This window comes from Staurois parvus, unplaced genomic scaffold, assembly GCF_062004578.1.
Source record: "Staurois parvus isolate SC_StPar_1 unplaced genomic scaffold, SC_StPar_1.0 ptg002181l, whole genome shotgun sequence".
In the NCBI taxonomy this organism is placed as follows: Eukaryota; Metazoa; Chordata; class Amphibia; order Anura; family Ranidae; genus Staurois; species Staurois parvus.
In genome coordinates, this window is record NW_028319977.1 from 2369611 (window position 1) to 2382021 (window position 12411).

The 12411-nt window shown below is 43.4% G+C and overlaps 1 protein-coding gene across 3 annotated transcripts in view; it reads right to left on the reverse strand.

The window, feature by feature from the left end:
- LOC149432257 (zinc finger protein 777-like) overlaps nt 1–12411 on the reverse strand; it is a 34038-nt gene that overhangs the window by 9847 nt on the left and 11780 nt on the right. For all 3 annotated transcript variants that reach the window (XM_089665322.1, XM_089665324.1, XM_089665323.1), the window contains exons 2-5: nt 10909–10996; nt 7996–8122; nt 5026–5136; nt 4737–4850 (exon numbers count right to left, since the gene is read on the reverse strand). In XM_089665322.1, coding sequence (XP_089521448.1) covers nt 4737–4850; nt 5026–5136; nt 7996–8122; nt 10909–10980 — 424 coding nt within the window. In that variant the 5' untranslated portion in view covers nt 10981–10996. The remainder of the gene's footprint in view (nt 1–4736; nt 4851–5025; nt 5137–7995; nt 8123–10908; nt 10997–12411) is intronic.

Genomic DNA, 12411 nt, shown 5'->3' on the forward strand with positions numbered 1-12411 from the left:
GGTCACAGCTTGTCACATGGTACAAGGCTGTTGTGAATAGCCTTCTACCATGTGACCTCTGTGATCATTCACAGATTTCACACATAGTAAGCAATGATGTCACAAGTGACAACTTGCTTACTACTCTGCATGTGATCACTGATTGGCCAATCAGTGATCACATGATCGGGACCTCACACAGAGGTCCCGTCCGACGATCGGTGTTCCACTGTGTCCCGAGGACACAGCGGGCACCGGATCGCTGTGCTGCATGCTCCCAGGGAGCACGCACAAGCACGGTGTGGGGAAGCCGTTTGTAAACGGCCACCCGACCCTGCACTGCCACCGTTCGGCCGTTTATATACAACTGGCAGATGGGAAGTGGTCAATTTATCATTGACGCAAGCACCAGATCGCATGAACGCAATGTGATTGCAATGCGGTGCGGGAAACACACAGGATTCACAGCGTTTCCATTTCCGTATTGGTGTGAAGAGGATAAGTTCACCTTTAAAAAAATAAATAAATAAATGCACATCTTTTAGCAGGTAGAAAAAAATGTGCATTTAATCTTTTTTTTTCCTTCGAAGTAATCTAGAAAGTATTGCACCAGCGATCAGCAAATGTCGGTGCCATGCAGGTCTCCTGCAGACTGTCAGTGTAATCTGTCTGTCTGTACATCGTTTCACATTGACCTGAAGAATCAATGAACTACCACAGCGCTCAAAAGTGCCGCAAAGGATGTCGGTACTTGTAGTTGATCCGCAGAACTCTGTGAATGAATGACGTGGCCGTGTGGGGTGCAGCACTGTTTTCAAAAAAGTGACAGCTCATACGGAGAACCTCTCCCAGTACTGCTGTCACACAGGGGACCCTGATCACCATGCGGCTGCAGGAGCGGGAACATGTTACATGTTCCCAAAGGTGACCTTTACTTTGTTTTCTCTCCTCCCTGTTACCATGGAAGATGTAGGAGGTTAGGTGCCAGGCATCTAGAAGCAGATAGGATGATGATTTTGACTGAGCTGTAAAGAATGTGTTCTCTCCTCCCTGTAATCTTGGCAACTGTAGGAGGTTAGGTGCAGGGGAGTTAGGTGTGTATAGGATAATTCTTCTCTCTGAGCAGTGATTAAAGGATAACACAATCACTTTTGCAGCATTTGTTTTCTTATTCCGAGTCACAATCCTGCGCAATGTGCTTTTTGTCCCTTTCAATTATCCTTTAATCGCTGCGAAAACACCAAAAGCTGAAAATTGGCCATAAAGGGGGTAAAAGTGCCGGTATTGAGGTGGTTAAAGTGCAAATTGGTGCAATGACTGATATGACCAGCTCAGTGTTCTCTGTACAGCACTCTAGTATATGTCAGAGCTACAGTTGCAAGAAAAAGTATGTGAACCCCTTGGGATTACGTGGAGTTTTGCATGAATTGGGCATAAAATGTGCTCTGAACATCATCTAAGTCACAACAATAGAAGAACACAGTCTGCTGAACATAATACTACACAAACATTAGATGTTGCCATGGTTTAATTGCACATAACATGTAAACATTCACAGTGCAGGGAGGAAAAAGTATGTGGACCTTTGGATTTCATAACTGGTTGACCCTCCTTTGGCAGCAATAACCTCAACCAAACATTTCCTGTAGTTGCAGATCAGACCTGCACAACGATCTGGAGTCATTTTGGACCACTCCTCTTCACAAAACTGTTTCAGTGTAGCAATATTCTTGGGATGTCTGGTGTGAATCGCTCTCTTAAGGTCATGCCACAGCATTTCAATCGGGTTGAGGTCAGGACTCTGACTGGGCCATTCCAGAAGGCGTATTCTGTACTGTTGCAGTTATTGTTTTGTTGAATTACTTGTATGCTTTGGGTCATTGTCCTGTTGCATCCCCCATCCTCTGCGGAGCTTCAGTTGGCGGACAGATGGTCGTACGTTTTCCTGCAAAATGTCTTGATAAACTCTGGAATTCATTTTCCCATCAATGACAACAATCCGTCCAGGCCCTGAGGCAGCAAAGCAGCCCCAAACCATGATGCTCCCTCCGCCATGTTTTACAGTGGGGATGAGGTTTGATGTTGGTGTGCTGTGCATTTTTTTCTCCACACATAGTGTTGTGTGTTCTTCCCAAACAACTCCATCTTGGTTTCATCTGTCCACAATATATTTTGCCAGTAGTGCTGTGGAACATCCAGGTGCTCTTTTGCAAACTTCAAACGTGCTGCAATATTCTTTTTGGACAGCAATGGCTTCCTCCGTGGTGTCCTCCCATGTACTCCATTCTTGTTTAATGTTTTCCTTATTGTAGATGTGTCAACAAAAATGTTAGCATGTGCCAGAGATTTCTGTAGGTCTTTAGCTGACACTCTGGGATTCTTCTTTTCCTCATGCAGCATTCTGCGCTGTGCTCTTGCAGTCATTTTTACAGAATGACCACGCCTAGGGAGAGTAGCAACAGTGCTAAACTTTCTCCATTTGTAGACAGTCTGTCTTACCGTGGACACATGAACATCAAGGCTTTTGGAGATACTTTTGTAACCCTTTCCAGCTTCATGCAAGTCAACAATTCTTGATCGTAGGTCTTCTGAGAGCTCTTTTCTGCGAGGCATGGTTCACATCAGACAGTGCTTCTTGAAACCAGTAAACCCAAAACAGGTGTGTGTTTTTTAAGGGCAGGACAGCTGTCAGCAACACATCCAATATCATCACACTGATTGGAGTCAAGGTTGGCTCACTCCTGGCTCCAATTAGCTCTGGGAGAAGTCATTAAACTAGGGCCTCACATACTTTTTCCTCCCTGCACTGTGAATGTTTACATGTTATGTGCAATTAAACCATGGCAACATCTAATGTTTGTGTAGTATTATGTTCAGCAGACGCTGTTCTTCTATTGTTGTGACTTAGATGACGTTCAGAGCACATTTTATGCCCAATTCATGCAAAACTCCACGTAATCCCTAGGGGTTCACATACTTTTTCTTGCAACTGTATATAAATGTATATTAATATTAGTGTGTGACTGTGAGGGGACATCACAATGTAAGTTCCTCTGGAGCAAAGACTAATATGCCTGGCTCAGAGGTCTCTGTACAGCACTGTGGTATATGTTAGCGCTATATTGTATATCTCCTAGATTGTAAGCTCCAAGGGTCAGGGCCCTCCTATCCCTCTTGTATTGAACTGTATTGTTGCTGTATTGTCTCCCATTATATTGTAAAGCGCTGAGCAAACTGTTGGCGCCATATAAATCCTGTATAATAATAATAATATGTAATAACAGTGTGTGAATGTGGTGGGAGATTAGAATGTCAGCTCCTTTGGTACAAAGACTGACATGAACAGTCCAGTGTTCTCTGTACAGCACTACAGTATAGGTCAAAGCTATATAAATGTATAATAATAATAATAGTGCGTAACTGTGGGGGGTATTAGAGTGTAAATTTTTGTTTATTAAAAATCTTACAAACAAAAACATAATAAAAAATATATTTACATATATACAAAATAAATAATAATAAATATATATATATATATATATATATATTTTTTTTTTTTTTTTAACAAAAATAGCTTACTTCAGCATAGAAAACAATAAACTGATTTTATGCCAGAAAAAAAAAAACAAAACAAAACCAATCACATTTTACTATTATTAATATCTTTATAATGTATCTCAGAAAACCCTACCTTAACCTAAACACCCCCTCAGGCTAAGAAACCATTAGGCGATCTCTGAAAACCTATCTCTTCAGGGAAGCCTATCCTGCCCTCAGCTAATAATGGAATCTTCTACCACCAGCCCCTCCCTCCTAGATTGTAAGCTCCCAGGATCAGGCCCTCCTTTCCCTCTTGTATTGAACTGTATTGTTGCTGTATTGTCTCCCGTTATATTGTAAAGTGCTGAGCAAACTGTTGGCGCCATATAAATCCTGTATAATAATAATAATTAAACATTTATCCCGAGCATGCAGCCTTTTGTAAAAAAAAAAATCTGATCTTATAAAAATCTAGGAGACGTGAGAGGACAGAAAGAGAAGCCACGCCCCCAGAGACTGACAAACAGCGGCTACAGGGACCTGACATTCCACCACGCCTTTGTACAGGCTCCGGGCTGCCACCTGTCCTTCTCAAGACCCCGAATCTTCCCAACCTCACCCAGAATGTTGTTCACCACCACCTCGACAGGAAGGACTTTTTTGAGAATGGAAACCTGACACCGTGCATTCCACGTGTAGTAACGGACTACTAAGCTAACTAGAAAAAGTGTCTCAAAATCAAAGTCCCGGTGAGTCTGAAAGGCTCCATAAGACCACTCCGTGTAACTCAAGCGGGAAAGGAAAAAGATACCCAGAGCCCCACCCACCAGCTTATAGACTTCCATATTGAAGGGGCACTGAAGCAAGAAATGGTCCATCATCTCCTCCAACCCACCGCACTCCACTTTTGGACAACCACGGTTCTCAGCAGAATTAAGAGGTATATTAGAGTGTAAGCTCCTCTGTTGCAGAGACTGTTGTCAATGGCTCAGTGTTCTCTGTGCAGAGTTCTGGAATATGTCAGAGCTATATAAATAAATAATACGCTAATGCTGTGCAGCTGCGGTGGGACACTAAAATGTAAGCTCTTCTGGTGCAGAGACTGATGTGACTGGTGCGCTGTTTCTTGTACAGCACTGTGGAATACGTCGGTGCTATATACTAAATTAATAACATAAAGAAAAAAGTATTTTGTGGTTCATCCTATGAAATAACACCTGAGCTGGGACTCTCCCACACCGCTGACTGCTCCGGCTTCTCTGGCTGGGTCACGCCCTCCTCCACCACCTCGCGGATCCAAAGGGAGATGTCAGAGTTAAACATCGGGGCTCCTAGGAAGTACAGATATATATTATTCGGATTGTGGACAGTAGTGATAATAAAAGTGTCCTGGTACAGAGGTGTCCATAGTAAAACATAGAAAGCTCTTAGTTTGCAGTGTATGAGGTTTAATATTGAATAGGTTAAAGGGTTGTGGTTTATCACAGACCTATAATAAAGCTTTACCGGCTGTGATGACATTATGGTTCTTGTGTTCTATAATCTGTTCTCTGGCTGGTGAAGACTCTTTCACCCCCTCCACTCTCAGCAGCTGCTCTGGGTTCAGGATGGCGTATCCTGGCGAGGAAGACGGAGAGATATAAAATGAAGAAAACTTGAATTTTGTAGTATAAACAACAAAAAGGAATACCTGTTAAATTAGGCATACTGGAAATGAGGACCGGTGAGCAATACATAGGCATGGCTCGTGTGCTCCTGGATTGTCTGACTTTAATGACTGGTAAGCTCAAAGAGACATAAAGTGGCCTACTGACGGCAGAGAAGGAAGAGGCCAGAGGCCTTTTAACCATTTAGGCCCCTGTCACATGAGTTGACCAATGGGGTTCCCCTGTCCATGTTTCAGGCAGGCCCGATTGGTCCATCCATGGACTTCTATGGACCGGTGGGTGCAGGGTCGGACTGACAACTCATGGGGCCCCCGGGCAATAGGAGATCATGGGGCCCCTGTGTCCTTGCCCAAACTCAAAAAAGCCTATGAAAAAGGTACCAGGGGCATCTCATGGAGCCCCCTACTGACCCCGGGCCCTCGGGCAGTGCCCAAGTTTCCAAATGGTCAGTCTGCCCCTGGGCGGATGTCAGCGGACACTAGTCCACTGACACCCGCCGGAATCCGATCTGATCCTGTACACCAAAAATAGACAGATGGGGATCCGTTCCCCATCCATCCAGTGGATCAGATGATAATCAGGTGGAAACAGACAGGTGGTTTGTTTCCATCTGACCTTCCCATTGAAATCAGCAGGCAGTGTCTCTGTCTGCTCTGCAAGCAGCGGCACAGCGGACAGAGAACTGTCATCTGTCTGCTCAGCAGGATCAGTGGAGAGATCCCCAGCTGAGCAGGCGGATCATGCTGACAAATCTTACCCGTCTGAAAGGGGCAGATTTACTGCTACAGAGCTGCCCTCCGTTGCAAAATCACATATATCAATGTGGTTTTGCACTTCCGTCTAGTGGGCGCGCAAGCGAGCCGCTGATGGGTCGCTTCCACTGTGAACACTCACAGCAGAAGCTGATCTGAGAGTGCCGATGAATGGATGTCTGCCGGCACCCGCAGAACGTCGGGCAGAGATACAGAACAGAAAACTGTCTATTGTAAACAAGGCAGAGCTCTGTCTTGACAGGGGGAAGTGATGGATCTTGTGTCCCTGTAAAGCAGGGTACAAGATCCATCACTTCCCTTGGTAAAATCAACACACACAGTTCACTAAAACACTCCCTAGGCACACAGTTCACCCTTTGATTGCCCTAGATGTTTAGCCCGTCACCACCAGTATTATTAGTAAACTGTCAGTGCATATTTTTAGCACTGATCACCGTATTAGTGTCACTGGTTCCCACAAAGTGTCAGTTATTGTAAAAATGTCCGCCGCAACATTGCAGTCCCGCTGTAAGTTGCTAATCGCCATCAAGTATTATAAATAAAAAAATTCAAATATATATCCCATAGTTTGTAGACGCTATAACTTCTGCGCAAACTAATCAATTGGGATTTTTTTTACCAAAAATATGGAACAGAAAAAATTTTGGCCTAAATTTATGAAGGAATTTGTTTTTTTTTATTTTTAAGGGATATTCTTTAAAGCAGAAAATAAAAAATATTTTGTTTTTTTTCAAAGTTGTCAAACTTTTTATTTTATAGCGCAAAAAATAAAAACCACAGAGGTAATCAAATACCACCAAAAGAAAGCTCTACATGTGGGAAAACAATTACATAAATTTAATTTACAGCATTGCATGACCGCGCAATTGTCAGTTAAAGTAACGAAGCCGTATCGCAAAAAAAGGCCTGGTCAGGATGGGGGGGAAATCCTCAGGAGGGCAAATGGATAAAGAGATACTCACCGGGTGTTACTGTAAGGAAAAGATTATCCCAAGGCTAAAGTCGGCCATAAAAAAACGTCAAAGTCCAAAAGAATTTTCATTCGAAAATATTTTCTAAGAATTTTCGTTCGAATTGCGCACCATTATTGAGCCACAGAAATGGCCGATTTTTGTGTGACCATTGAATTTGAGTGATTGGGCATGTTAGAAATTTTTTAAAAACAACAAACTTTTTATCAATGATGGGAGAATCGTGCGAGAAATATAACTGAAAAAGAAACGAGCATGAGCGGTGACCTGGAAAGAAAAGCAAGTTCTTGGCCACGAAAATTCTTTGTGAACGCAAAGGCTTGGTTGGTCGAATTTCGAAATCAATTGTGGCACCATCGGATTACAAAACGCGCAAAATTTCCGATTTTCTAAAGAATATTCGTCCGGAGTTTGACCCATGCATGGTCTGCATTAGAGGGAAGGGAGCTGATGTTATATTTACATCCCCTGAGGAGAAAACGCTCATATACAACTAACACACGTTTTAGGTCCACATTTTGAGGTGAGCGCATTGGAGGAAAGGTGTTGGGATCCACTTTGCGTTTTGGTGTAAAATCTGTACTAAAAAGAGCAATGAGTGGAGGAAGATATACTGTAGATTGAAAACACGGAGATTAGATTGGGATTTTCATAAACTATTACCACAAGAATTGAAGAATCTTTGTCTCATGTTTGAATTATATTGTTATTATGTTTGATGTTTGGTTTTATATATGTTTATGATTTATACACATATGTTTGAGTTCACGTGGTTTAAATGAGGTGAATACATTGACGGGAGCACCGCATGTCCATTGCTAATCATTTATCTGTTGTGATGTGAGCAGCACCCTTTACACTTCTTTTACAAATTGTATAATATATTATTGAAATATTTTAAGACCTTCTTTTGTGGTTTTTATTTTAGATTGTGGCATTCACTTTAGAATACACATATCAGGTAGCGTGGAAGTTTCACTGACATTTATAAGCCTGGATATCTACCCGTAAACCCGCCGAGTACCAGCGATCAGACCCAGGTTCCTGCAATGGAAGCGCTCTCACCCATGGACAGCAGGGCGGCGTGAATCTCCCTCATCACATTCTTGTACAGCTCCTTCTGCCAGTCCTCCAGAGAGCCCCACTCTTTGGCCGAGAAGCAGGCCGACACATCATGGAAGGTCACCAGGGCCTGGAGTGGAAGAAAATCCAAGACGGTCAGTACAGACAAAGTGCAATCAGCAGACACCAGCTATCTAGTTTAAAAAACTTTTTATAAATTTCTGCAGAGGTTCAAGAACAGCGCCTGGAAGCTAAACTCACGCAGATGCAGCTGACCAGAACAAAAGGAAATTACAAAAACTATAACCAACCTGAAAAGGTGTGAGTGTGTGTTGACTCTCGCCCAGTCAATGGAAACCCAGTCAAAATATATAGCACCAGGCCCCACTATAAACAATTTAGCATAAACAAAGAAGCTCTAACCCATTCCCAGTCACATCAAAATAAAGAGATTGGGCAGTGGTGGTATCCTCCAGCCATCTGACCCATATTCTGTCAAACGTCTGAGGACAACCTCTACTCACATAAGTGGTTTGGTAAAGTGGCAATTGGGATTTCACCAGCTGTTTCCAGTATCCAATCGTGGGAGCCGTGGGTTTTTTCCAATGGAGAGTAAGTGCCTTACTGGCATAAAACAGCAGTAGTCCCAAGAGTGTTTTATCTGCGTTTGTGGTCACAAGGCCATCAACGTGGCAGATTCTTGGTGATGGGGACCTGCACAAGTTTACTAATGGCTCTGACCACAGATTCCCCCAACAACTGGATTGCTGGGCATGTGCAGAAGATGCGAAAAAGTCTCCGTCAACCCAATCACAACGCCACCACGTTGAGGGAACGTTGGGGTCAAGATGGTGTACTCTGTGTGGCGTGAAGTAGGCCCTATGGAGGATCTTGAACTGTGTGAGCCAGTCCCTAAGTGAGACGAATTGTTTTAAGGGAGCATCCCACATGTCCGCCCAGTCCTCATCATCCATATCTAGAATATCCAATAACCACTTTTTTCTAAGGCTAAGTAAGTCAAGTAGTGCCACTGTTACAAGATGTGAGTACATCATGGAAGCAGGTTTTTTTTTTTTTAAGAGAAACAGAGTGAAAAAGGGCCTCCAGATCTGAACATTCCAACTGTATAGGCTTATGAGAAAATTGGCTGCCGAAGGCGTCTGCATATGTCTAAATAGGTCATGTGAAGGGACATTGTAAGATCGCAGGGACGTAAAAAAACATCAGTTTCCCATTGTCCACTATATGGGTAATAGACCTGATGTTATGTTTTGCCCAGATTTGTGGATCAGGCAAAACAAAGAAATGGACTTAGCAATCAACAGTTACATGCAGAGTTCAGGAACCATTCAATCCAGATGCCACTAGACAAATAGCCAAGTGCAGAGTATAACTCCCCATCTGAGGGACTAGGGAGTAGTTTTTATGATCCATAAGCAAAGCTGGAGAGATTATTTTAAAACATTCATTATGCATCTCTCTAAAGATTTAAAGCTCAACTCCAGACAAAAGAGTGGAGAGGGTTAGAAGTGGCACGTCAAACTTGGATGAAACGGTGAGCAGAATTCAGAGGACTGAGGGGCAGATGAGCTCTACTGAAGGTTGCTTTAGGTCTGCTGAGAGCCACATTAGGTCTACTGAGGGCAAGACTGGGTCTACTGAAGTCCAAATTAGGTCTGCTGAGGGCTTCCCTAGGTCTACTAAGGGCTACATTATGCCAGCGGAGGGACACATTAACTCTACAGAGGGCCGCATTAGGTCTACTGAGGGCAAGATTGGGTCTACTAAAGGCCAAATTAGGTCTGTTGAGGACTTCCCTAGGTCTACTAAGGGCTACATTATGCCTGCTGAGGGCCACATTAGCTCTACTGAAGGCAAGACTGGGTCTACTGAAGTCCAAATTAGGTCTGTTGAGGGCTTCCCTAGGTCTACTAAGGGCTACATTATGCCTGCGGAGGGACACATTAACTCTACAGAGGGCCGCATTAGGTCTACTGAGGGCAAGATTGGGTCTACTAAAGGCCAAATTAGGTCTGTTGAGGGCTTCCCTAGGTCTACTAAGGGCTACATTATGCCTGCTGAGGGCCACATTAGCTCTACTGAGGGCAATACTGGGTCTACTGAAGTCCAAATTAGGTCTGTTGAGGGCTTCCCTAGGTCTACTAAGGGCTACATTATGCCTGCGGAGGGACACATTAACTCTACAGAGGGCCGCATTAGGTCTACTAAGGGCAAGATTGGGTGTACTGAAGGCCAAATTAGGTCTGTTGAGGGCTATATGATGGCCGGGCTTTAAGGCCCACACATTCTACTGCCGCATTTATGCGTAATGCTGCCATAAAACATTATAACAAAAATGAAAACTTACTTTATGTAATCCCAGTGAAGGCTTCATAAAACGTTTCCTTTTAGCATCAAAATGATGTAAGGAACTGTAACTTATCAAACTGGGAGCTGCTGGGGACACTTTTTTTGTCCTAAAACCAAGGAGCAAGAGGACCACATGCAGCCCATAAAACACCAGTTTGACATGCCTGTGTTAGAGCCACTGTAAAGTTTTTACCATTGTCTGTGTTCCAACTAGGTTCTCCTTACTTCCTGTCAAAAACATGCAGCATGTTCATTCTGAGTTTAGATGTCCTTTTTTTCACACCAAGAAAATCCAGGATATCTGTGTGTGTGATAAAGAGGTAAAGCGATTTCCCTTCTCTGCTCATACATACTCCCTATACAGCCTAACTAGGACAGATCTGCCTCCATAAAAAGGACTCCAAACAATTGAGCACCTTTTCCAGAAGAATATTGGTGCCGTGGCTCTGGGAATATCTCTTGTGTGCGAATAATAACAGCATACAAATTGTTATAGAACGGCACAAACAGGCCAAGTGATGGCACTTATTTTATGAGTCTCCTTACCCGGACTGAGACCTGCTGGGGTAGGATTGCCGGGTCCAATGGACAGAGATCAGGATCCGCCAACTCCGACATGGCAGCCAATGTGACTCTGGAGGAACAAGTGTCTGTTAGATCTGACTGTACTGGGAGATACAATACTGCATCATACTGACACTGACAGCTTCATCTTATAACTCACACCTCTATATACTGACCAGTTACTACCAACACCGCACTCTACTGACACCACACTCTACTGTCTGAGAACTACTGATACCACACTCTACTGACTGATAACTACTAACACCACACTCTACTGACTGATAACTACTGACTGATAACTACTGACCCCACACTCTACTGACTGATAACTACTGACACCACACTCTACTGACTGATAACTACTGACACCACACTCTACTGACTGATAACTACTGACACCACACTCTACTGTCTGAGAACTACTGATACCACACTCTACTGACTGATAACTACTAACACCACACTCTACTGACTGATAACTACTGACACCACACTCTACTGACTGATAACTACTGACACCACACTCTACTGACTGATAACTACTGACACCACACTCTACTGACTGATAACTACTGACACCACACTCTACTGACTGATAACTACTAACACCACACTCTACTGTCTGATAACTACTGATACCACACTCTACTGACTGATAACTACTGACACCACACTCTACTGACTGATAACTACTGACACCACACTCTGCTGACTGATAACTACTGACACCACACTCTACTGACTGATAACTACTGACACCACACTCTACTGTCTGATAACTACTAACACCACACTCTACTGTCTGATAACTACTGATACCACACTCTACTGTCTGATAACTACTGATACCACACTCTACTGACTGATAACTACTAACACCACACTCTACTGTCTGATAACTACTGATACCACACTCTACTGACTGATAACTACTGACACCACACTCTACTGACTGATAACTACTGACACCACACTCTACTGACTGATAACTACTAACACCACACTCTACTGTCTGATAACTACTGATACCACACTCTACTGACTGATAACTACTGACACCACACTCTACTGACTGATAACTACTGACACCACACTCTGCTGACTGATAACTACTGACACCACACTCTACTGACTGATAACTACTGACACCACACTCTACTGTCTGATAACTACTAACACCACACTCTACTGTCTGATAACTACTGATACCACACTCTACTGTCTGATAACTACTGATACCACACTCTACTGACTGATAACTACTAACACCACACTCTACTGTCTGATAACTACTGATACCACACTCTACTGACTGATAACTACTGACACCACACTCTGCTGACTGATAACTACTAACACCACACTCTACTGACTGATAACTACTGACACCACACTCTACTGTCTGATAACTACTAACACCACACTCTACTGACTGATAACTACTGACACCACACTCTACTGACTGATAACTACTGACACCAC